Genomic DNA, 26,824 nt, shown 5'->3' with positions numbered 1-26,824 from the left:
TAGAACCCAGCCTCCCCCAGTATCTATGCCAGTGTCCCAGGATTGTTGTCCAGGCTGTTCGATGATAGAACATAGAACAGTACAACACAATATAGGCCCTTCGGCCCACCATGTTGTGCCGACCCTTAAACCTCGCCTAAGACTATCTAACCCCTTCCTCCCACATATCCCTTTATTTTAAATTCCTCCATATGCTTATCTAGCAATCTCTTGAATTTGACCAATGTACCTGCCTCCACCACCACCCCAGGCAGCGCATTCCATGCACCAACCACTCTCTGGGTAAAAAACCTCCCTCTGATATCTCCCTTGAACTTCCCACCCATTACTTTAAAGCCATGCCCTCTTGTATTGAGCATTGGTGCCCTGGGAAAGAGGCGCTGGCTGTCCACTCTATCTATTCCTCTTAATATTTTGTACACCTCGATCATGTCTCCTCTCATCCTCCTCCTCTCCAAAGAGTAAAGCCCTAGCTCCCTTAGTTTCTCAGGCCTGTACTCCAGGCTGGGAGCTGTCGCAACACCAAGTCTATCTGTGGGCCTCCCAGAATCCCAGCCTGCTCCTCAGGCTGAGGACCCGCTTTAGCTCGACAGGACCCGATCCGCAAGGGAAAGTGGTTGTCTTGCCGACTGATTTAACGGGCCCCGCATGTCCAGAGTCAGACACTTGTCCCCAGTGCTTGGTCGGTCGGGGTGTGATGGGACTTGGTGGCTCCTTGCGGTTCTGGCCTCACCTCTGGAGAGGGGTGGACTGTTGGGGATTCGCCCGTCGATGGTGCTTGTCAGCAGCTTGTCCCCCAGGATGGTCCTCAGGTGATGCGCCATGACGGTCTGCTGCTCGAGGCTGCAGTGGTTCTCGATGGAGAGGATGACCGGGAACTCCGAGGTCTGCAGGGGCAAGAGTGGAACGGGGGAAAAGTGAGAGGGGCAAGCTCGTCATCACTCAGCCTCCCCTCCCCCTCCCTTCTCAATCACCCCTCCCATCCTCCGAATCACTTCCCACCCCTCCCTCCATCACTCCCTCCCCCTCCCCCCCCTCTCAATCACTCCCCACCCCAATCACAACCCTCCCCCTCCCTCCCCAATCACTTCCCTCCCCCTCCCCCCCCTCTCAATCACTCCCCACCCCAATCACAACCCTCCCCTCCCTCCCCAATCACTTCCCTCCCCCTCCCTCCCCAATCACTCCCCCCCTCCCCTCCCTCCCCAATCACTTCCCTCCCTCTCCGTCCCCCTCTCTCCCCAATCACTCCCCTCCCTCCCCCACAGCCCCTAAAGCAGCAGCTGGCCATTCGGCCCTTCTCCCTCATGGTGGTGTTTGATCTCCACAGGAGCATCACTGGGTCTGAATCCTGGAACTCCCTCCCCAATGTCACTGGGGGGAGCGCCTTCACCAGAGGGGCTGCACTGGTTTTGACTGTGCCAGATTTGATCAGGGAGCTTAAAGCAAAGGAACCCTTAAGAGCAGTAATCATAATATGATAGAATTCACCCTGCAGTTTGAGAGGGAGAAGCTGAAATGGGACGTATCAGTGTTACAGTTGAGTAAAGGTAACTACAGAGGCAGGAGAGAGGAGCTGGCCAGAGTTGATGGGAAGGGGACCCCAGCAGGGATGACGATAGAGCAGCAATGGCAGGAGTTTCTGGCAGTAATTCAGAAAACATAGGATCAGTTCATCCCAAAGAAGCAGCAGCATTCTAAAGGGAGGATGAGGCAACCGTGGCTGACAAGGGAAGTCAGAGACAGCATGAAAGAGGACATGCAATATTGCAAAAATTCGTGGGAAGCTAGAGGATTGGGAAGCTTTTTAAAAACAACAGAAGGCAACTAAAAATCATAAGGGGAGAAAAGATGAAATATGAAGGTAAGCTGGCCAATTTTATAAAAGAGGATACCAAAAATTTTTTCAGATAAATAAAAAGTAAAAGAGAAGCAAGAGTAGACATCAGATGCTGGAAAATGATGCTGGAGATATAGTAATGCGGAACAAAGAAATGGCGGACGAACTGAATGAGTATTTTGCTTCAGTCTTCACTGAGGAAGACACCAGCAACGTGCCAGAAATTCGAGAGAGTCGGGGGCAGAAGTGAGTGCAGTCACTATCACTAAGGAGAAGGTACTTGGGAAACTGAAAGGTCTGAAGGTGGATAAGTCACCTGGACCAGATGGACTACACCCCAGGGTTCTGAAAGAGGTTTGCTTAAGAGATTGTGGAGGCATCAGTAGTGATCTTTCGAGGATCACTAGAGTCAGGAATGGTTCCGGAGGACTGGAAAATCGCAGATGTCACTCCAGTCTTTAAGAAGGGAGGGAGGCAACAGACAGGAGATTATCGGCCAGTCAGCCTGACTTCAGTGGTTGGTAAGATGTTAGAGTCCATTATTAAGATGAGGTTTCGGGGTACTTTGGAAGCACATGATAAAAGAGGCCGATGTCAGCATGGTTTGATCAAGGGGAGATCCTGCCTGACAAATCTGCTGGAATTATTTAATGAAGTAACAATAAGACAGACAAAGGAGAGTCAATGCACGTTGTTAACTTGGATTTTCAGAAGGTCTTTGACAAGGTGCCGCACATGCGGCTGCTAAACAAGCCCGGAGCCCATGGTATTACAGGAAAGGTACCAGCATGGATAGAAGATTGGCTGACTAGCAGAAGGCAAAGTGTGGGAATCAAGGGGGCCCTTTTCTGGTTGGCTGCCAGTGACTAGTGGTGTTCGGCAGGGGTCAGTGTTGGGTCGCTACTCTCCACGTTATATGTTAATGATCTGGATGATGGAATTGATGGCTTGTGGCCAAGTTTGTGGGTGATTCAAAGATAGGTGGAGGGGCAGGTAGTGTTGAGGAAGTAGGGAGTCTGCAGAAGGACTTGGACAGGTTGGGAGAATGGGTAAAGAAGTGGCAGATGGAACACAGCGCAGGGAAGTGTACGGTCATGCACTTTGGTAGGAGGGATAAAGGTGTAGACTATTTTCTAAACATGGAGCGAATTCAGAAATCAGAGGTGCAACGGACTTGGGAGTCCTAGTGCAGGATTCCCTAAAGGTTAACTTGCAGGTTGAGTCGGGTGCAAGGAAGACAAATGCAATGTTAGCATTCATTTCAAGAGGCCTAGAATACAAAGGCAAGGATGTAATGCTGAGGCTTTATAAGGCGTTGGTCAGACCACATTTGGAGTATTGTGAGCAGTTTTGGGCCCCATATCTAAGAAAGGATGTGCTGGCATTGGGGAGACTCCAAAGGAGGTTTACAAGAATGATCTCGGGAATGAAAGGGTTACCCACCCACCCGGGACATTCTCTCTTCTCTCCTCTTCCATCAGGTAGAAGATACAGGAGCCTGAGGGCACGTACCACCAGGCTCAAGGACAGCTTCTACCCCACAGAGATAAGACTATTGAACAGTTCCCTTATACAATGAGATGGACTCTGACCTCACGATCTACCTTGTTGTGACCTTGCACCTTATTGCACTGCACTTTCTCTGTAGCTGTGACACTTTACTCTGTACTGTTATTGTTTTTACCTGTACTACCTCAATGCACTCTGTACTAACTCAATGTAACTGCACTGTGTAATGAACTGACCTGTATGATCGGTTCGTAATTCAAGTTTTTCCACTGTACCTCGGTACAAGTGATAATAATAAACCAATATCAATAGAGTAGGAGGACCGTTTGATGGCCTCTGGGCCTGTACTCGCTGGAGCTTAGAAGGACGAGGGGGGATCTCATTGAAACCTACTGAAAAATTGAAAGCCTGGATAAGAAGAGGACGTGGAGAGGATGTTTCCATCAGTGGGAGAGTCTAGGACCAGAGGGCACAGCCTCAGAATAGAAAGACATCTCTTTAGAACAGAGATGAGGAGGAATTTCTTTAGCCAGAGGGTGGTGAATCTGTGGAATTCATTGCCACAGATGGCTGTGGAGACCAAGTCATTGGGTGTATTTAAAGCGGAGGTTGATAGGTTCTTGATTAGTGAGGGCATCAAAGGTTACAGGGAGAAGGCAGGAGAATGGAGTTGAGAGGGAAAAATAAACCAGCCACGATCAAATGGCGGAGCAAACTCAATGGTGCCGAATGGCCTAATTCTGCTCCTATGTCTTATGGTCGGCAGCGGTTCCCACAACACAGCCACACACACACACACACACACACACACACACACACACACACACTCACACACTCACACACTCACACACACACTCCCAAACCCAAGGTATCTCCCACCACTGACCCAGCTGGGATCAACAGAAGGCCCAGCTACCTCCTAAGTCTGTGGAACGAGAGGCCTCAGTAACAAGATGCTGAGCAGGGTTGAAGAACATTCTGGAAGCCTGCTTCCACAGTCACGATCCTGGGGTGTGATCCACACCTGGAATCTGCGCATCACAGGAGGACCTGCTCGCCTGCTGGAGCCTGTTCCCAGGGACCCACCTTGAAGGCATACTTGTCCACCACGGAGATGACATCCTTGAAGAAGATCTTTGAGGTGAGTGTGTGCCCGTGGTAGACCACCGGCTCCTGGTTGGGACCGTCCCAGCAGTCCACCTCCACACAGCGACAGCCCTTCTTCAGAGCTCTGAGGAGGAAAGCGAGAGTCAGCCCGGGACCCCGAGGACCAGGGGCACCATACATGGGCACAACAGTGAGGCCGGGTACCTTGGGGAACTCAGTCCCCACTTACCGGTGTAGGAGCCCAGGTCGGGGTAAGGTGCATGAATTAGGGAGGAGATGTCCCACGGTTTGAGAGACGGAGGGAGGGGGAGGTCAACAGTTTGAGGGACTGAGGGAGAGGAATTCCACAGTTTAAGGACGGACGATCCCACAGTTTGAGGGACAGAGGGAGGGTGGGGGGGGATCCCACAGTTTGAGGGACAGAGGGAGGGGGAGAGCAACAGTTTGAGGGACTAGAGGGAGGGGAGTTCCACAGTTTAAGGAGGGAAGATCCCACAGTTTGAGGGACGGAGGGAGGAGGGAGGGGTGAGCAGGGAGCTTCAACCTCCCTGAAGCAGGTTCTGACCTTCTGCCCGTGTTGGGTGGGAGGAGGGACGGAGATTCGGGGAGGGACAGTCTCAAGTGGGGGGCGTGGGGGGGCGAGTTCACCATCCAGGTAAGGCGGAGAGAGGGATCCCAGCATCCCAGAGGGAACAAAATTCTTAAAGGGACCCAGCTGCCAGGAGACCCAAGTTCCCAGGCAGCAGAGAAGGGAAGGCGGGAGGTCCCCTTTAATGGTCACCAGAGGTGGAGGGGCTGGGGGGGGGGATGGAGTGGGGGGAGAAAGTTGGGGAGAAAGGACGGGGCAACTCCGTGGGAGGTGCTGAGCACAAGGATGGACATCATGACCCCAGGCGTTACTGGACAGCAGGCCGTGCTGGGAGAGACCCCAGGGAGGGTGGAGGAGGGCAGGAGGGGGTGATGTACCTGATGTAACCTTCGACACTACTGTGTCCCCGCAGCTGGTCCTCCAGCAGGTAGGTGTTGTGGGAGGAAGAGATGAAGTAGTGGCAGAGGGGCTGGGACATGTCCTGGTGGACCGGCTCATGTTTCAGATTGAAGATAGAACCTTCCGGAGAGCAGAGATACATGAGGAATCCGTCCAAGGTCAGGGCATACAACTTCCTGGCTGCAAACGTGCGGAAGGTGCAGACGACAGTAAATAAGAGGCAAATGAAGATCAAAATGGGTCCTTGGTCCGAAGGTGACTCCAACTAAAGGCTCACTGACAACGGGACACTCCCTCAGTACCACCCCTCCCACAGTGTGACCCTCCCTCAGTACCACCCCTCCCACAGGATTTCAGGATTACTACCTGTGCCACGTGCTAATGGAAGTAAGAATAGAAAGCTCTGCAGATGAATGCGTGGCTGAGTGACTGGTGCAGGGGGCAGGGCTTCAGATTTCTGGATCATTGGGACCTTTTTGGGGGAGGCATGACCTATTCACTAAGGATGGGTTGCCACCTAAACTCCAAGGGGTCCAATATCCTGGTGGGAATATTTAATTTAGCTGTTGGGGAGGGTTTAAACTAATCTGGCAGTGGAATGGAAACCAGGATGTTAGGATACAAGATGTTAGGGTAAGGGAGGAGATTTATAGAAACAAGTCCAAGACAGTGTGCAGTGAGGATGGTAAGGACAGGCAGGTGAAAAGTCAGGATAATTTGCTGAACAATAGAAGTACAACAAAACAGGATGTTAGGATATAGGACGTTAGGATAGAGGATGATGTATATATAAACATGTCTGTGTAGTGAGTATGGTAAGAAGGACAGGCAGGTGAAAAGTCAGGATAATTTGCTGAACAATAGAAGTACAACAAAATCAGTAGCAGATACTGGACTAAACGTACTATCTTTAAATGCACGTAGCATTAGGAATAAAGTAGATGACCTAGTGGCACAACTACAGGTTAATAAATACGACATTGTGGCAATCACCGAGTCATGGCTTTATGACGGATGTGATTGGGAACTGAATGTCCAGGGGTACACAGTGTATAGGAAGGATAGGCGGGTAGGCAGAGGGGTGGTGTGGCCATGATGGTTAGTAATGATATAAAATCAATAGAAAGGAAGGACATTGGGTCAGAAGAGGTGGAATCCTTATGGGTGGAGCTAAGAAATAGCAAGGGTAAAAGGACAATAGTAGCAGTTATATATATGCCCCCTAACAGCAGTCAGGAAGTGACTATAAATTGCGGTTAGAAAAAGCGTGCCAGAGTGACAATGTGAAGATAATTATGGGGGATTTAACATGAAGGTGGACTGGGAAATCCAGCAATGCAGTGGATCTCAGGAGAGTGAGTTTGTGGAATGTCTACAGGACAGTTTTTTGGAGCAACTTGTTGATGAGCCCACCAGGGGATCGGCTGTTTTGGATTGGGTGCTGTGTAACAAACCGGAGGTGATTAGGGAACTAAAGGTAAGGAACCATTAGGAACTAGTGATCACAATATGATTGATTTCAGTTTCAAATTTGAGAAGGAGAAGCTGATAACTGGTGTATCGATATTTCAGTGGAACAAAGGAAATTACAATGGTATGAGAGAGGAGTTGGCCCAAATTGATTGGAAGAGTAAGCCAGCTGGAGGGACGGCAGAGCAGAAATGGATAGAATTTCTACAGAAATAAGGAAAATACAGGATAGATATATTCCAAGAAAAAAGGTTTTGAATGGAAAAAAGGCACAAATGTGGATAACGAGAGAGGCGAAGGCTAGAATAAAAGCGAAAGGGAGGGCATACAAGGAAGCAAAAATTAGTGGGAAAACAGAAGACTGAGAAACTTGTAAAAACCTGCAGAAAGCAACTAAGAAGGTCGTTAGGAAAGAAAGGATGAATTATGAAAGGAAGTTGGCAGATAACATTCGAAAGGATACTAAGAGTTTTTTTAAATATATGAAGAGCAAAAGAGAGACACGGGTTGATATAGGACCAATTGATAACGGTGCGGGAGAGATTATAATGGGTGATAAGGAGATGGCAGAGGAACTAACTGAGTATTTTGCATCGCTCTTCACTGTGGAGGACATCAGCAATATACCGGATAGTCGGGTCTCAAGGGATGGAACTGAGTTCAGTTAAGATTACTAGAGAGAAGGTGCTAGGAAAGCTAAATGGACTAAAGACTGATAAGTTTCCCGGACCAGATGAGGTGCATCCCCGGGTTCTGAAGGAGGCGGCTTTAGAGATTGTGGAGGCATTGGTGATAATTTTCCAGGAATCGATAGATTCTGGCATGGTTCCAGAGGACTGGAGGGTCGCAAGTGTAGTTCCACTGTATAAGAAAGGTGGGAGGCAGCATAAAGGAAATTACAGACCTATTAGTCTGACATCGGTGGTGGGAAAGTTATTAGAATCGATCCTCAAGGATGAGGTTATTGAATACCTAGAGGTGCAGGGCAAGATAGGTCCAAGCCAGCATGGTTTCGTGAAGGGAAGATCCTGCTTGACCAACCTATTGGAGTTTTTTTGAAGAAATCACAGGTAGGGTGGATAAGGGAGAGGCAGTAAATGTTGTGTATTTAGACTTTCAAAAGGCCTTCGACAAGTTGCCGCACAAGAGACTGATTAATAAGATGAGAAGTCATGGAATTACAGGTAGGATAACAGAATGGGTGGAGCGTTGGCTGGTTGGCAGAAAGCAAACGGTGGGAATAAAAGGATCCTGTTCTGGTTGGCTACCGGTTACTAGTGGTGTTCCGCAGGGGTCGGTGTTGGGGCCGCTTCTTTTTACTTTGTACATTAACGATTTGGATGATGGAGTAAATGGTTTTGTGGCTAAGTTTGCAGATGACACCAAGATAGGTGGAGGAGTAGGGAGTATTGAGGAGACAGGAAGGTTGCAGAGAGACCTAGACAGTTCAGGAGAATGGGCAAGGAAATGGCAGATGAGATTCAATGTTGAGAAATGTGCCGTTGTACACTTTGGAAACAGAAATAAATGGGCAGATTATTCAAAGGGGAGAAAATTCAAAGTACAGAAGTACAAAGGGACTTGGGGGTATTCGTGCAGGATACCCTAAAAGTTAACCACCAGGTCGGATCGGTGGTAAAGAAAGCGAATGCTATGTTGGCATTCATTTCGAGAGGTATAGTGTATAAAAGTAGGGAAGTGTTGATGAGGCTCTACGGGGCACTGGTGAGGCCTCATTTGGAATACTGTGTGCAGTTTTGGGCCCCATATCTTGGGAAGGATGTGCTGATGTTCAAGAGGGTTCAGAGGAGATTTACGAAGATGATTCCCGGAATGAAAGGGCTTACATATGATGAGCGTTTGTCGGCTCTTGGACTGTACTCACTGGAGTGCAGAAGAATGAGAGGGGACTTCATAGAAACATTCAAAATGTTGAAAGGACTGGACAGAGTAGATGTGGCCAAGCTGTTTCCCTTGGTGGGTGAGTCCAGGACCAGAGGGCACAATCTTAGAATTAGAGGGTACAGGTTTAAAACAGAGATGAGGAGAAATTTCTCTAGCCAGAGGGTGGTGAATTTATGGAATTCTTTGCCACGTACAGCAGTGGAGGCCAGATCATTAGAGGTATTTAAGGAGGAGATAGATAGGTATCTAATTAGTCAAGGTATCTAGGGATATGGGGATAAGGCCGGAAATTGACGCTAGAAAGGAATAGTGTTTTTTTTGGCTCATGGAGCAGACTTCTTTCCCTCATTCCCCATTTCCCATTTCCCTTTCCTTGGAGCAGACTCGATGGGCCGAATGGCCTACTTCTGCTCCCTTGTCTTGTGATCTTGTGATCACAGTGTGACCCTCCCTCAGTATCACCCCTCCCACAGTGTGACCCTCCCTCAGTACCACCCCTCCCACAGTGTGACCCTCCCTCAGTACCGCCCCTCCCACAGTGTGACCCTCCCTCAGTACCCCCCCCCCCCCCTTTAGTATCCAGAAACCGGACAACCTCAGTTTTGAATGAATTCAGTGCCGGAGTGTCCACAGCCGTCCGTGGTCGGGACCAGGCTGATCTTTCACCTCAACAGTACTTTCCTGCACTTAACTCCAATATCCTGTGAATATCCAGAAATCTGCCAATCTCTGTTTGCCATGAACTCTGCCTCAATAGCCCTTCAGAGCAGAGAACTCCAAAGATTGACTGCCCTTTGTGAAGAACACCTTCCCCATCTCATTCCCGAACAGCCAACCCCTTTCTCTGAGGCCGTGACCCTGGTCCTGGACTCCTCAGCCGAGAGAAACACCCTCCCTGAATCCCTCTGTTCCTGAGAGGTCACTTCATCTCCTCTGGCTGCCGTACCTGTCTCTGAGGGCTCGTATCTGGTGATCAGGTCCATGGCAAACCTCTCGACATCTTCTGTGGGCTCGTGCTGCTCGTGTGTGAGGAAGTCCACAAACTCCAGCAGCGTCAGCTTCTTCCTGTCCTTGGAGAACTCGTTGAAGAGCCGGTGAACATCATCTCGCTTTGTCAGTGCTTTGTAGAACAAGACAAACTCCTCCCCCTCCAGCGTTCCCGACTGAGACTTGTCCGCCATCTGAAACACAGCACGGGCACTCAACCCCTGGAGTAGGCCAATCCGAAGGGCCGTATCAGAGCCATATCAGAGGGGCCATCCCCAGCCTATCAGAGAGGCCATGTTTGAGCCCATCAGAGGGGTCAACCCTCGACCAGAGGGGCTGTCTCTGGACGTATAGAACACAGCATAGGAACAGGCCCTTCGGCCCACAATGTCTATGCCAACCATGATACCAATTTAAACCAATCTCATCCATCTGCACATGATCCGTATCCCTCCATTCCCTGCCTGTTCATCTGCAGATGGATGAGATTGGTATAAATGCCTCTATCATATCTGCCTCCACCACCACCCCTGGCAGCCCACTCCAGGCACCCACCACGCTCTGTGTAAAACAACCTGCCCCACACATCTCCTTTAACCTTTCCCCCTCTCACCTTAAATACATGCCCTTTAGTATTAGACACTTTGACGCTGGGAAAAGATACCAGCTGTCCACCCTATCTATGCCTCTCATAGTTTTATAAACTTCTATCAGGTCTCCCCTCAGCCTCTGCCACTCCAGAGAAAACAACCTAAGTTTGTCCAACTTCTCCTTATAGCACATGCCCTCTAATCCAGGCAGCATCCTGGTGAACCTCCTCTGCACCCTCTCCAAAGCCTCCACACCCTTCCTGTAACGGGGCGACCAGAACTGCACACAACACTCCAGATGTTGCCTAACCAACATTCCTGGGATGAAGGACTTCAGTTATACAGGAACACAAGAAAATAGGAGCAGGAGGAGTTCATTCAACCCCACCATTCAATTTGACCATGGCTGATCTACTCCCGGCCTCCATCTCTCTGACAGTTTCCCACAGTCCTCAATTCTTTGATCTTTCAAAAATGTACCTACCTCCACTTTAAATACTTCCAATGATCCAGACTCCACAACCCAAAGAGTCACCATCCACCGTAAAAAGACATTTCTACACACCTCAGTTTTAAGTGACCTACCCCTTATCTTGTAACTATGTCCCTTTGTTTGAGACTCCCTCACCAGTAGGAACACTTACCCTGTCAGGCCACCTTAGGATCTTCTATGTTTTAGTAAACGCACCCCTCATTCTTCTAAACTCAGAGTTATAGAGTCACAGAGCAATCCAACACGGCTACAGGCCCTTCAGCCCAACCAGTCCATGCCGACCATGGTGTCCACCCAGCTAGTCCCAATTTCCTGTGTTTGGCCCATATCCCTTCAAGCCCTGCCCCTCCATGTACCTATCCAAGTGCTTCTTAAATGATACTGTTGTACCTGCCTCACCCACTTCCTCTGGCATCTCGTTCCATAAACTCACCACCATCTGCATGAAAAAGTTGCCCCTCAGGTCCCTCATAAATCTTCCCCCTCTCACCCTAAACCTATGCCCCCTAGTTTTGGACTCCCCTACCCTGGGGAAAAGACCATTACCGTCCACCTTATCTCTGCCTCTCATAATTTTAAACGCTTTAAGGTCACCCCTCGTTCTCCTACGTTCCAAGGAATAAAGACCTAACCTGGCCAACCTCTCCCTATAACTCAGGCCCACTTTAAACTCCATTTGCCAAGTTTGTAACCAATCATAATCTATCTATATCCCGTTCCAAAATCACAGTGCCCCCATCTCAACACGCCCTTCCACCTGTCGTGATGCTGAGGTTGAGGTTAAGGTTGTTCCCCTTATAGCACAGAAGGTTAGTGGGAGATTAAGTAAAGCTGTTCAGAATCACTAGGGTTGTGGTAAAGCAGATGGGGAGAACTGAGTTACTCCAGTAACAGGCGCGATAACCAAAGACACAGCCTGAAAATAAATAGCAGAAGAAACAAAATGATGTTTTACATGAGACGTTGGTGAGGCTGCACTTGGAGCACTGTGCACAGTTTTGGTCGCCCTGTTATAGGAAAGACATTATTAAACTAGAAAGAGCGCAGAAAAGATTTACCAGGATGTTGCCCGGACTTGGGGGCCTGAGTTACAAGGAGAGGTTGTGTAGACCAGGACTTTATTCCCTGGAACGCAGGAGATTGATGGGTGACCTGATAGAGGTGTATAAGATCATGAGGGGCATAGACAGGGTGAAAGCACACAGTCTTTTTCCCAGGGAGGGGGAGCTAAAAACAAGAGGGCAGAGGTTTAAGGTCAGAGGCGAGAGATTTAAAAGGGACATCAGGGGCAGCTTCTTCACACAAAGGGTGGTGCGTATTTGGAACGAGCTGCCAGAAATAGTGGTTGAGGCGGGCACATCAGCAACATTTAAAAGCCACCTAGATAAGAACATGGATAGGAGAGGTTTAGAGGGCACTGGGCCAAATGTGGGCAGATGGGATTCACTGGGCAACACAGTTGACATGGACGAGTTGGGCCAAAGGGCCTGCTTCCGTGCTGTATGACTCCACTCTGTTTCCAGAGTGAAAAACGTCTTCACCTGTGTGGTTAGGATCATGTGACCGCGAATGGGAGAGCAGGGGCCAGGTGAAGCTTGGTTTGTAGGGTCATCGGGAAGAATCAAGGGGCCGGAAGTGATTGGGCTGCTTGTTCAATAAGCTGGCAGAGGAGTGAAGGGCCGAACGATCTCCACCTGGCCCACCAGATTCATCAGTCCCCCAAAACAGCAGTCAGCAGGTGGGCCCCACCTTAAAAAGCCTCAAGGAGTGATCTTCATTCATGTCGACGTTCATCATCTTCAGTAAGTCTCGCACCTCCTTAAAGTTCATCCGGCCGTCCTTGTCCTTGTCTGCTTTCTGGAACCAGTCACTGATCCACATGGGGGAGTGAAGGAAACGGGCCTGCCTCCACACTGAGTGAGGTCCCTCCACAACACCTGCTCAACATCTGTCAGGGCAGGGACAGAGTGAAGCTCCCTCTACCGTCCCATCACACACTCCCAGGGTCAGACACAGGGTGAAGCTCCCTCCACACCGTCCCACCACACACTCCCGGGGTCAGACAAAGTGAAGCTCCCTCTGCACTGTCCCATCACACACTCCCAGGGTCAGACACAGAGTGAAGCTCCCTCTACACCGTCCCATCACACACTCCCGGGGTCAGACACAGAGTGAAGCTCCCTCGACACTGTCCCATCACACACTCCCGGGGTCAGACACAGAGTGAAGCTCCCTCCACACCGTCCCATCACACACTCCCAGGGTCAGACAGAGGGTGAAGCTCCCTCCACACCGTCCCATCACACACTCCCGGGGTCAGACACAGTGAAGCTCCCTCCACACCGTCCCATCACACACTCCCAGGGTCAGACAGAGGGTGAAGCTCCCTCCTCACCGTCCCACCACACACTCCCGGGGTCAGACAAAGTGAAGCTCCCTCTGCACCGTCCCATCACACACTCCCGGGGTCAGACACAGTGAAGCTCCCTCCGCACTGTCCCATCACACACTCCCAGGGTCAGACACAGAGTGAAGCTCCCTCCACACCGTCCCATCACACACTCCCAGGGTCAGACAGAGGGTGAAGCTCCCTCCACACCGTCCCATCACACACTCCCGGGGTCAGACACAGTGAAGCTCCCTCCGCACTGTCCCATCACACACTCCCGGGGTCAGACACAGAGTGAAGCTCCCTCCACACCGTCCCATCACACACTCCCGGGGTCAGACAGAGGGTGAAGCTCCCTCCACACCGTCCCATCACACACTCCCAGGGTCAGACAGAGGGTGAAGCTCCCTCCCGCCTGTCCCAGGGTCCTTCTACCTGATGTCTACAACAAGGAACATCCCAATTCCTCCCCCAGCTTTGCGACCGAACCCTCCCACAGGAATGTCCCAGTAGGAAAGGATATTGGTCGAGCTTTTCCTTTTGGTCCATATTTTTGACGTTGTCAATGAGTTTGCGTAGCCCCTGGATCCAGTGACCCGCCTCGCGCGCTGAATCAGCCACCAGGTCCAGATTGCCCCTGCGCCCCCGGAAGACGAGCGTGAAGCATCGGTCAGGGGCAAACTCCTCCGCGATACTCTGCAGAACCTCGGACTGGTGACCCTCGCGCACCGCTTCGATGTCACTGATGGAGACTGCCGGGGGGAAGCAGAGTGGAGACTGATCCGTCTCTGGGCTCCCAGAGGTTTGTACCCACACAGCGGGATCAGCGGGGTTACCGCCGTGAGGCAGAGAAAGGAGGAAGCAGGTTACACTGGTCAACACCGCGGATCATGGGCAGGGGGAAGGGGAGAGGTGGAGGGAGGGAGAGGGCAAGGTTCAGGGAGGGAGGGGGGAGGTGTAGGGAGGGAGGGGGGAGGTGTAGGGAGGGAGGGGGAGGTTTACGGAGGGTGCCAGAGCTTGGGACTGGGCAGGAGGGGAGGGGAGGGAGGGGAATCAGAGATGATTAGGCCATGTGTGGAGGGGACAGGTACAGAGGGAGGGAGGGAGGGTGAGGACATTAGTTAAATCCCGGACCCACAGGTCTATTGGCAGATGGTTCAGTGGGCACCTTTCATCACTCCTCCCTCCTCCTCTCCCCCTCATCCCCACTCCCCCCCTCCCTTCCCCCCTCCCCTTTCTGCTCATCTCTCTTCCCCACATTCTCCTATTTCACTTCTCTCAGCTCTCTAACCCCCTTCTCACTTTCCCCTCTTTCTTGCCTCCCCTCCTGTTTTGTCTTCACCTCCCTCTCCTCCTCCTCCTCCTCTCCTCCCTCTCCTCACTGCCCCTCTCCTCCCCCTCCCCCTCTTTCCCCCTCCTCCCTCTCTACCCTCTCCCCCACTCTGTCCCTCCCTATCTCTCCCTCTCCCCACTCTCTGCCCCTGTCCCTCTGTCCTCTCCAGCTCGCACCCACCCCCGCCCCCCCAAACCCCACCCCACCATGCCGGCCAGACTCACAGCTGCTCTTGGGATTGCCAGATTTCTTGGACTGGTACCAGATGCTCATGCAGTCCTCCTGCAGCTTGAAGTAACGCTGCCGCTTCCAGCTCCGAGACTTCACCTTCCTCATTACCGTCCCGCCGAGCATCGACTGGAGGTTCTCGTCCACCTGCAGCCCTACAGCCAGGCACCAGGGTCAGTCCCAGCCCTCGTCAACACTTCACCGGATCCTCAGGCAACCCCGGGGCGTGGGGACAGTGTGGGAACCCCCTGCTGACGTCAAAGATCAGCCCAGATCTTATTGAATGACAGATGATACAAAGATTGGTGGTGGTGTGGATCATGTGGAAGACTGCCAAAGGATACAGCAGAATATAGATCTGTTGCAGATATGGGCAGAGAAATGGCAGGTGGAGCTTAACCCGGGCGAGTGGGAGATCAAATGTAAGGGGACAGTACACAGTTAATGGCAGGACCCTTAACAGCATCGATGTACAGAGGGATCTTGGGGTCCAAGTCCATAGCTCCTGGAAAGTGGCTGCACAGGTTGATAGAGCAGTGAAGAAGGCACTTGGCATGCTTGACTTCTGGTCGCCCCATTACAGGAAGGATGTGGAGGCTTTGGAGAAGGTGCAGAAGAGGTTCACCAGGATGCTGCCTGGATTAGAGGGTATGTGCTATAAGGAGAGGCTGGACAAACGTCGGTTGTTTTCTCTGGAGCGGCGGAGGCTGAGGGGAGACCTGATAGAGGTTTATAAAATTATGAGAGGCAGAGATAGGGTAGACAGCCAATATCTTGTTCCCAGGGTCGAAATGTCTATTACTGGAGGGCATGCATTTAAGGTGAAAGGGGAAAGTTCAAAGAATGATGTACAGGCACGGTTTTTTTTGAAACACAGAGAGCGGTGGGTGCCTGGAATGCGCTGCCGGGGGTGGGGGTGGAGGCAGATACGACAGAGGCATTTAAGAGGCTCTTAGATAGGCACATGAATGTGCAGAGAATGGAGGGGTATGGACATTGTGTAGGCAGAAGGGATTTGTTTAAATTGGCATCGTGTTCAGCACAGACATTGTCGGCCAAAGGGCCTGTTCCTGTGCTGTACTGTTCTATCAATGGCAGAGTGCTGACCAACCTCCTCCCGTCCCTTCAGGGCTGAATGGCCTCCCCTGTTCTGGCCTGAACACACGTTTCTCGTTGCCGGCTGTCCACCTGCCCAGCCCAGGGCGATGGGTGTTCAGGGTTTGAGGAGTGTGGGAGGGGTACTATATGGTCACTGTCCTTGCTCCAGATCCCTGGCCCCCCTCCCCACACCTCCTCCCTCCCTCCCATCGCACCGGCCACGGTGGTTGGCTACTTACGCACGTTGGCCCTGAACGACGCCATTGGCACCAGCCCAGATTCCGAGGCAGACGGTCAGCCGGAACACCGAACGGGATTGGGAATGGTCGAGACGGTCCCTGAAATAACCGATGCAGCCTGTTAATTGGCAGACAGGTCCCGGAATCACCCCCAACCCCCCCAGAGCAGACTGGTCTCCCTGTTGGTCCCCTCCCTGCTCCATCCTCACAGCCCTGCAGGATTCCCCCACCTCCAAGACCTCCCGGCTCCCACTCCCCCCCCCCCCCACCCTTTGGGGAGCTGCTCCCACCACTGTTTCAGTGTGTGTTCCAGATTACCCCCCCCCTCCCCAAGAGATGGAGAGCTGAGCCCCCTCCCTCTGTCCTCTACACGTCTGTGGCTGCTGAGACATTCCCCTGATTCACTGGATCCAGGCAGCAGTTAACCTGATCTGCTTCCAGAACAGCTGAGCTTCCTCAGACACTCCATACAACCCAAGTCCCTCACCCCCAGAGCTGCTCCAGTAAATCTCCCTGCACCCTCGCACCGTCAATGTGACAATTACCGCACTGTGCCCCGTTGCTCGCCAGTCCGTGAACTACCTGCATCCCCAGCTGAGTGGGGGTGGACTCAGGGACAGGCCTCTCTCTCAGAGTCACCAGGCTGTCAGTTCAATCCCTCCCCAGAGAAGGAGAGGGCAAAAATCTCCAGTGCAGGACCGAGGGAGTGTCACACTGTGGGAGGGGCAGTACTGAGGGAGGGTCCCACTGTGGGATGGGCCTCTCAGTAGATGCCAATATTTATCCTTCAACCAACATCAGTGAAACAGGTCACCTGGACTCTTGTCTGTGGGCTCTTGCTGTGTCAGGGAGCTGCTGAGTTCCCCATATTACACTAGTGATGTTACCTCTTTGGAAGTAAAGCCACTGAAAGGCGCAATAGAAATGCACGTCCTTCACCCTCTCTGCCCTGGGGACCTCTCAGTCGAACATAGGAAGTTGACTGCGCCTCACCAGAGAGACCTATCTCTGACAGTGACGCACTCCTTCAGCGCTGCCCCAGGAACACAGACTGCGGTCACACCTCAGGAGCAGTGCCCCACACACACTCACTGGGTCCCGACCAGGGGATACCGGAATCCGGGGTGGGAATTCTGGAGGATGATGTGGCTGTACCGGACGTTGATCTGCCACTTCTGTCGGGCGTTGGAGGGAGCGACCGGGGGGCAGTGTGGCGAAGTGGGAGTCTGGATGTTGTCAGAAGTTGATCGCTCTCACGAACTGGGCAGGAACTGGTTAGTGTGAGCAAGCGGTTTTGTAGAGCTGCCTCCATCCAGCTGATTAACCCTTCACACACCAGACAAGCCACCTTACATCAAGCCTTCCCGTTCACCTCGGGGGGTAGGTGACGTGCCCAGCACCTCCCCTTCCAAACCACACGAGCTATACCTGATCCATTTAATTAGCTCCCTTTATAATTCTTCAACCCAACCTGTCAAGGTGCACGGACACTGTTTAAAATATTCATGAGACTGTGTCGACTGGTGCGGAGAGAGGGAGGGAGAGAGAGAGAGAGACTAGGAAGGTTCAACTTAGTTCAATGAGCAACATGGGCTGTGAATACACACACACGCACACACACACGTGTGAGAACATTCACACACACACACACACACACACACACACACACAGAGCGATCCATGGTTAAATAATGCATATAGACCTGTGGGATTAGGAGGAGGACTCACCAGAGGAGTGTGTGCTCCATTGAGAGAGGCGCTGAGGTGGGTGTCCTTCACAGGACCACAACAGGATGTGTGTGTCGGTGCTGCATCTTGTCCACACCCACTCGCAGTTGCTGAGTTAGCTGGAGGAATTGAGTCGGGAGTCTGGAGTAAGTCTGGGCCAAGCCTTAAAGCAAGCACGTCAGCGTTTACTGGTCTCAGGCGCACTAACTGGAACCAAAGTGGCCTCGTGTATATTTAATGAGGTATATTCTACTTACATGCAAGCAAGAGAGCTTTGTGCGTCTCTTTCACAGAGTCATATCCTTCACAGCAGCAGGTCCATTTGGTCCATCGTGTCCACGCCAGCTCTTTGGGAGATTTGCCCCGATTTGTCCCAGCTCTCTGCTCCCTCCCTGTAGTTTTGCAATTTAAAAAAAAATCTTCCAGTAGTTTTCCGGCTGCCTTGAATCTGCTCCCACTGGCAGCTCAGCCCAGACCTCTCCCTGGATGAAAACACACTCCTCTTCTCCCCACCGGGATTTTGGCTTCAATCGCTTCATTAAAGATTCACAGGGACGTTGCCGGGATTGGAGGGCTCGAGTTATGAGGAGAGACTAAATAGAACATAGAATATTACAGCACAGTACAGGCCCTTCGGCCCACGACGTTGTGCCGACCTTTTAACCTGCTCTAAGATCTATCTAACCCTTCCCTCCCACATAGCCCCCCATTTCTCTATCATTCATGTGGCTATCTAGGAGTCTCTTAAATGTCCCTAATGTATCTGTCCCCACAACCTCTGCCGGCAGTGCGTTCCACGCACCCACCACTCTCTGTGTAAAAATTTACCTCTGATATCCCCCTTATACCTTCCTCCAATCACCTTAAAATTATGTCCCCTCGAGTTAGCCATTGTCGCCCTGGGAAAAAGTCTCTGACTGTCCACTCGATCTATGCCTCTTATCATCTTGTACTGGGACTGTTTTCCCTGGAGGGAAGGAGGCTGAGGGGTGACACTATGGAGGTTTATAAAATCATGAGGGGTGTTTTCCCCAGGGCAGGGGAGTCTAATGCTAGAGGGCACAGGTTCAAGGTGAGAGGGGAAAGCCTTTTCTTTTAAAGTCTTGGTTTGACATCCCTTTCATCCTCTGTCTCTTCCCTCACCAACCCTCCCCCTCCCCCTCCTCCCCTCCACCCTTGCCCTCCCTTCCATCCTTCCCCCTCCTCCCATCCCTCCCCTCCACCTTACCCCTCCCCTCCAACCCCCTCTCCCCTCACTATCCCTCCCCTCCACCCTCTCAGACAAATCACTGAACAGTGAGAGCCAGATGATAAAACCCAACAGCAGGAGTAGCCATTGGGTCCCTCGAGCCCAGGCTGAGCCGTGGTGAGGGGGCGGGTGCTGGGCATTGCAAGGAGGGGGGCGAGGGGGGTGCTCGTTGGCAGTGTTACTGAGCGGGCACTGTGAGCGACAGACCAGCAGCGGAGAGGGGAGGAGGGTGGGTCGGTGCTCAACTGTTGGGAGAGGGAATTGGGGGCAGAAGATCCAAGGCAATGAAATGGCATAGCAAGATCCCAACAGCATCGAGTATAGCTGCGGCGTGGAGGGGCAGGGCACCCATGTCTTTGGCACATTCTGGAATGGTATCAAGTCACCTCTGCAACACCCCAGGGAACCTCACATCACATGGTTCCTTCTGCAAAGGATTTCACCCACTACTGGGAGCCATTTCCAAGTGGGTGGGAGTGCGTGGATGTGATGTCGTGGGCCAGTTGCTCTGCCAACACCTCATCCCAGAGTCGCTGACCCTTGTTGATGTACTCCTTATCACCGGATCTCGGTCCAAAATCCCCACCCCCACAGTCAACACTTCCATCTGCAATGCTCTGCGTTCCTAAACATCTGGAGAACAAACAAGATCTTCCCCACCCATGGGATAATTCTGAACCATGTTGGTCCTCTACCCTTCTCCAATATTTTAACGTACACCTTCCAAAGCAAACAGGCATATTGTTTGTTTGATCTTTTGCTACTGGCAAAATAATGGAGATTAGAACACAGAACAGTACGACACAGAAACAGGCCCTTCGGCCCACAACATCTGTGCTGAACATGATGCCGAATTAAACTAAATGCCTTCTGCCTGCACATGGTCCATATCCCTCCATCCCCTGCATATTCATGTGTCTATCTAAATGCCTGTTAAACCCCTCTGTCGTATCTGCCTCCACTACCACCCCTGGCAGCCCGTTGCAGGCACCAACTACTCTCTGTGTACAAAAACTTGCCCCACACATCTCCTTTAAACTTTCCCCCTCTCACCTCAAATGCACGTCCTCTAGTATTTGACATTTCTACACTGCGAAAAAGATTCTGTCTACCCTATCTATGCCTCTCATTATATCACAAATTCGATCAGGTCTCCCCTCAGCCTCTGCCGCTCCAGAGAAAACAACCGAAGTTTGTCCAACCTCTCCTTATAGCTCATACTCTCTAATCCAGGCAGCATCCTGGTGAACCTCTTCTGCACCCTCTCCAAAGCCTCCACATCCTTCCTGTAATGGGGCGATCAGAATTGCACACAGTACTCCAACTGTGATCTAACCAAAGTTTTATAGAGCTGCAAAATGAATCTTCAGCCCTAGAGGCTCCAGGCCATTTCCAGGGTGTTGGAAAATTCTAGCTCACAACCTGGGTTCAGATCCCACCAGGGAGTTTCTGTGGATTGAAACAACACTCTCACCACTGATCTCTCCACATGTCCAGCAGCTTCCAGAACTTTACTGCAGGTCTGCAGCAGCTGCAGAGTTTTGCATTTTTATTCAAGGCTAAAATTCCAAAATTGACTCCTGAAGTTTCTCCTTTCCTTACACCCTCACATCACCCCCTCAGCACACCCTGTGAAGACAGCTGCCCTGAGGTGGATGCACCGATATCGAGGTTACCAGGGACAGGGAATAAGTGCGTAACAGGCATCATATATTACAGCATGGACATCTGTGCCGAGATTGGCACTCACTCGATGACCTACTGCTTCCCTGAAGCTCCCCACTTACTCCCTTTTCTGCAACCTTGTAATGTCTTTCAAATGTTCATCCTCTCCCTTTCAAGAGATCAAAGGCTTGGAGCAGGAGATACAGTAACGGGTCAGTTTCTGAAATCCGCTGCCCTGCTAACCTCCAGTCTCTTTGTTATTCTCTTCTCCCCTCCTCCTCTCCCTCTGATCCTTCTCCCCCCTCCTTCTCTGAGATTTTTGCTCTCTACTTGTTCCTTCTCTCTATCTCCCCCCTTCCATCACCCTCTCTCCAGCCCCCTGCTACTCCCCTCTTTGCCTCCCTTCCCTGTTCACTCCCCTCTCTTTCACACCTTCTTCCTCTCTCTCCCTTTCTCTCTCTTTGCAGCTCTCCTTCACCCTACTGCTCTCCAACTCCCTCCATCTCTCCCCATTCTCTCTCCATCTCTCGCTCTCTCTTTCCCTCTCTATTCTCTCCTATCCCTCTATCCATCTTTTGCTCTCTCTTTCCCTTCCTTTTCTGTACCCTTCCCTTGCCTCTCCAAAACCTCCCTCTCTTTCTGTACCTTTCTCTTAACCCCTTCTCTCTACTTCTGCAGGCACAGGAGTCGTCAAATGCTGGAATCTGGAGCAACAAACAAGGAACTGGAGGAGCTCAGTGGGTCGAGCAGCATCTGTGGGGGAGCGGAATTGTCGACGTTTCGGTTCAAGGCCCTGCATCAGTACCTGTACCTCTGCAACCTGCCTCTTACACCTCCCCTAATTCCGACCCCACAGGTGAGATCAGGTGGTGCCAGGGTCACAGGGTCACAAGACAAAGGAGCAGAAGTAAGTCATTCGGCCCATTGAGTCTGCTCAGCCACTTCACCATGAGCTAAACTATTCTCCCATCTAGCCCCAATTCCCGGCCTCTTCCCCATATCCCTTGATACCCTGACTAATTAGATACCTATCAATCTCCACCTTAAACACCCCCAATGATCGGGGCCTCCACAGCTGTAGGGTGCTCTACTTCTGTAGACAACTAACTGAAGGCCTCAGTTTGTGTTCCGAGCTTTGTCATGTGTGCCGGAGAGAGACTATAATGGAAGGATTCCTAAAATTACCACAGGGAACGTTAGAGTGAATGTACCTAGCCTAACATGGAATGAAAACTGCTAGATATCATTCTGGAGAACAATAGAGGTATATAAGATTATAGGGGGCATATATCGGGTAGATAGTCCAAATTATTTTCCCCTCATAGGGGTATCAAAAACAGGAGAGCATGGGTTTAAAATAAGAAACAGTTTTTAGGGAGAATTGAGAGGTAATTTTGAGGAGGGGGTGGAATCAGATACAATCAGTACCTTTAAGAGGCATTTGGACAGACATGTAAATAGGCAAAGCATAAAGGGTAGGACATAGTACGGGCAGATGGGATTAGTACATGGATGGGAGAGTGATATGGGTCAAACGCGGGCAAATAGGACGTTCAAATGAGAATCCTGGTCGGCATGGACCAGTTGGGCCAAAGGGTCTGATTCTGTGCTGTATGACTCCATGAACAATGTGGGCACGAAGAGGAGGTAATATTCAGAGAGCACCTGGGTAATAGCGATCTTATTATAATTAGATTTAAAGCAGTTTCAGAAGGGGGGTGGGGGGTAGCACCCACCTGGAAGAGAATTAATCCCAGGGAGTTCAGCAGGGGGTTCACTCACTGCACTGGAAAGAAGGGCCTGTCAGGGACAGACACTCGGTGATTTCTGGTCTTCCTGGGGAGATTGTTCAAGCATCAGCCAAGGGGACTCCCCACAGGGAAATATAAAAGCCTGTGCTCACTGGGAACAGAGGAATTCGAGGTTACAATGAAGCAGAAGGCAGCATATTCCAAATGTTAGGTACATAATGTAAGTGAAAAACAGGCAGGATACCCGAGGATACAGAGAGAAATGTGAAACAAAAAGGTGTTTAAGGGCAAAGTAGAACGTGAGAAAAGGAGGGAACGTCAGAGGACTGTAGAAACTTCTAGAAGGTGAAAGTAGAGTTAAACGAAGATGAGGATGATTTTCACAGCTGGAGAAAGTGAAGAACAATGGGTCAAGATGGAGAGGTCTCTCTGTCAGTGAGACTGCAGTTTAGTGAAACATTTTTCAGAGAGGCTGACTGAGGAAGTGCTGTATGACAAAATACTAACTCAATTTGGTCAAATTCCAGCCAGCTAAATGAAATCGGAGTTAATAGGTTTATTGGCTGGAGTCCAACACAACAATAAATGGAGCAATGTACGCAATGCAGGGCTAGGGGATGAGGGGAGGGGGAAGGGGAAGGGAAGAAGGAGATGAAAATGGATAGAAGGGGAACAGAGGGCAGATGGAGGGGGGCACTCTCGTCAAGCTCCTTCGCTCCATCTGCCGTACCAGCCAGGATCTCTCAGTGGCCAGCCATTTTAATTCCACTTCCCAGGCTAGGTCTTTATTCCTGGAGCGTAGGAGAATGAGGGGTGATCTTACAGAAGTTTATAAAATCATGAGAGGCAGAGATAAGGTGGACGGTAACAGTCTTTTCCCCAGGGTAGGGGAGTCCAAAACTAGGGGGGCATAGGTTTAGGGTGAGAGGGGAAAGATTTAAAAGGGACCTGATGGGCAACTTTTTCACGCAGAGGGTGGTGAGTGTATGGAACGAGCTGCTAGGGGAAGTGGGTGAGGCAGGTACAACAGGGTCATTTAAGAAGCACTTGGATAGGTACATGGAGGGGCGGGGCTTGGAGGGACATGGGCCGAACGCAGGAAACTGGGACTAGCTGGGTGGGCACTGTGGTCGGCATGGACTGGTTGGGCCGAAGGGCCTGTATCCGTGCTGTATTGCTCTGTGACTCTATGACACTTGTTGGAGAAACTAACAAGGAAGTGTTTCAGTGGCGGGAGGGTCAGTGAGCAGAGGTCACAGATCGAAGGCGATTGGAAGAAGATTCAGAGGGGCAGCGGGGAAGAATGTTTTCCCAAGTGAGTCATGTCTCTGGGTTGAGCTGCTTGATGGGCGATGGCAGCAGATTCAACAAGGAAGGGAATTAAAACTAGAATTGCAAATCCTTTTCAGAGCTTTGGAGAGAGATAGTTCTTGCCAAGAGCCAGCGGGAACTCAACATGCTTAATGATCCCCCACTGTCATGTTTGATTCTATTGTACAGGATGCCTTGCGTTGCCACCATTGATGATGCACAACCAGAGTAACAACGGCAGGATCCCTCAGCCAGAGAGCTTTGGTGACCATGCCTGCAATTCTGCACTGCTCATGAGACAGCCAACAGCCTTCAGACACAGGCTCTGTGTTGTTCGTGAAGGTCAAATTGGTAAATTGGTTTATTATTGTCACATGTACTGAGTTACAGTGAAAAGCTTGTCTTGCATACTGTTCATACAGATTAATTAATTCCCCATTACATAAGGGAAAACAATAACAGAATGCAGAATAAAGTGTTACAGTTACAGAGAAAGTGCAGCGCAGGCAGACATTAAGGTGCAAGGCCACAGTGAGGTAGATTGTGAGGTCAAGAGTCCATCTTATCGTACTAGGGGACCGGGGACTGTTCAGTAGTCTTATAACAGCGGGATAGAAGCTGTCCTTGAGCCTGGTGGTACGTGCTTTCAGGCTTTTGTATCTTCTGCCTGATGGGAGGGGGGAGAAAAAAGTTGGTAAATTGGTTATTATTGTCACACGTACCGAGGTACAGTGAAAAACTTTGTTTTGCGTGCCGTCCATACAGATCATTTCATCACATCAGTGCATTGAGGTAGTACAAGGGAAAACAGTAACAGAATGCAGAATAGAGTGTCACAGTTACAGAGAAAGTGCAGTGCAGGCAGACAATAAGGTGTAAGGCCATAACGAGGTAGGGGAACCCAGTCTGACCAGTTCACTCACTGCAGAAACTAGGAATCACTGGAGTCACTGAGACCGGAAACCAGCCCCACATTTCACTCCTTACCTCGCCATCGTTCCCTCGATCCTTGTCCTCAGCGCCACCACCGATGGCCTTGCTGTGACCATGGAACTCGGAGAACGGATTCATCCCATTGACTTTCTACAAGGCCAGGGGTAAGGAGAGGTGTAACTGACGGACGAGGAGGAGGAAGAGGGAGGGAGAGGGATAAAGGGCAGAGAGAGGGAGAGGATAAATGAGAGAGGAGGGAGGGAGAAAGAGGAGGGAGGGAGAAAGAGGAGGAGAGAGAGGGAGGGAGAGGCTGAGAATGAGAGGAGAGTGAGAGGAATGAGGGAGAGAAAGGGACGGGGAGATTGAGAAGGAATAAATGGTCTTTTCCCCGTTGCCTGGCTGTGACTGGTAGGTACCACAGGGACCCGTGCTCGGACCACAGCTATTGACAATCTACACCAATGATTTGGTTGAGGGAACCAATGTCATATTTCCGGTTGCATGACATTCCTATTCTCACACCGGTCTGTCTGTCCTCCACCTTCTTCACTGCCAGGGTGAGGCCAAATGCAAACCAGAAGAACAACATCCCATGTTCCTGGGTCGTCTACAAGCCAATGGGGTGAACATTGAATTGCCTAAGCTCAGGTAACCCGCTCCCCGAGTTCCTTCCCCACTCCTGCCGGTCCCTTTGTTCACCTCTGCTATTAACGCCCCCCTCCCCATTACCCTCCCCCTACCTGCCCATCACTGCACACCTGCCACCTGTCCAGCCTCCCCCACCTAGTTCTGTCTGCCCAAGATCCCTCCCTCATCTGGTTCCACGTCGCCTTCCAGCCTCCCCATCCCCTCCCCCACCTGCCTCCATCTGCTCTTCATCCCCCTCCTCACCTGGTTCCACCTATCACCTACCAGCCCCTGACTCTCTATACCGGCCATCTCCCCTCTACACTCTCAGTCCTGATGCAGGGTCTCAAACCGAAACATCGACCATCCCTCCATCTCTACAGATGCCGCCTGACCTGCTGAGTTCCTCCAGCAGTTTGTTTTTCATGTTTACAGGTTTGTTGATGACAGGTTTAGGTGGGACTGTGAGTGCAGAGGAGGATGTAAAGAGGTTTCAAGGACGCACGGACAAATTAACCGAGTGGGCGAGAGTTTGGCAGGTGGAACATAATGTGAGGTCATCCACTTTATGAACAGAAAAGCATAGTGTTTGTTAGATGGCGAGAGATCAGGTCGTAATAATGTTTAAAGGGACCTGGGTGCCTGTACACCAGTCACTGAAAGTTAACAATGCAGGAACTGCAGGCAGTTAGGAGGCAAAAGATACATTGCCCTTTATAGTGAGAGGATTTGAATACAGAAGATGCCTTTCTGCATTTCTATAGATTCATAGAGTTATACAGCTAACATGCAGGAACTGAAGGCAGTTTGGACGGCAAATGATATGTTGGCCTTTATAGTGAGAGGATTTGAATACAGAAATAAAGAAGCCTTTCTGCATTTCTATAGATTCATAGAGTTATACTGCACAGAACCAAACCCTCCAGCCCAACTTGTCCATGCTGACCAAGGTGCCTCGTTACACTAATCCCAGTTGTAACTGTCTAAATGTTTTTTAAACATTGTAATTGTACCTACCTCTACACTTCTAGCTCATTCCATATACGGACCACCCTCTGAGTGAAAAACTTGTCCCTCAGGTCGCCTTTAAATCTTTCACCTCTCACCTTAAACCCACACCCTCTAGAGGGTCTTGGTTTGACCTCACCTGGAGTATTGTGCACAGTTTTGATCTCTTTATCCAAGAGAGTTTGTACTTGCTGTTGTTGCAATGCAGGGAAGGTTCACCAGACGAGGTCCTGGGGTGGTGGGTTTGATGTATGAGGAGAGACTGAGGTGACCAGGACTGCATTCACCAGAGTGTAGAAGGATGAGGGCTGATCGCATTGAAACTTACAGAACTCTTACAGGACTTGACCGGCTGGATGTGGGGAGGTTGTTTCCCA

General features: G+C 50.9%; 2 protein-coding genes across 2 annotated transcripts in view; both read right to left on the bottom strand.

Moving 5' to 3' along the window:
- LOC127569905 (1-phosphatidylinositol 4,5-bisphosphate phosphodiesterase delta-4-like) overlaps nucleotides 1–18,197 on the bottom strand; it is a 36,102-nt gene extending 17,905 nt beyond the window's left edge. The window contains 10 exon segments of the mRNA XM_052014955.1: nucleotides 734–748; nucleotides 750–887; nucleotides 4,436–4,580; nucleotides 5,423–5,624; nucleotides 9,766–10,000; nucleotides 12,639–12,768; nucleotides 13,802–14,030; nucleotides 14,836–14,994; nucleotides 16,177–16,275; nucleotides 17,904–18,197. Of these exon segments, the coding sequence (XP_051870915.1) occupies nucleotides 734–748; nucleotides 750–887; nucleotides 4,436–4,580; nucleotides 5,423–5,624; nucleotides 9,766–10,000; nucleotides 12,639–12,768; nucleotides 13,802–14,030; nucleotides 14,836–14,994; nucleotides 16,177–16,201 (1,278 nt within the window). The 5' untranslated portion in view covers nucleotides 16,202–16,275; nucleotides 17,904–18,197.
- The window catches only part of LOC127569523 (ATP-binding cassette sub-family B member 6-like), a 549,089-nt gene that overhangs the window by 146,880 nt on the left and 375,385 nt on the right, over nucleotides 1–26,824 (bottom strand). The gene's annotated exons all lie outside the window — the stretch shown is intronic.

The sequence above is a fragment of the Pristis pectinata genome, chromosome 1 (assembly GCF_009764475.1).
Source record: "Pristis pectinata isolate sPriPec2 chromosome 1, sPriPec2.1.pri, whole genome shotgun sequence".
In the NCBI taxonomy this organism is placed as follows: Eukaryota; Metazoa; Chordata; class Chondrichthyes; order Rhinopristiformes; family Pristidae; genus Pristis; species Pristis pectinata.
The sequence above is the reverse complement of the archived record's forward strand: the minus strand, read 5'-3'. Positions and strand labels throughout refer to the sequence as shown.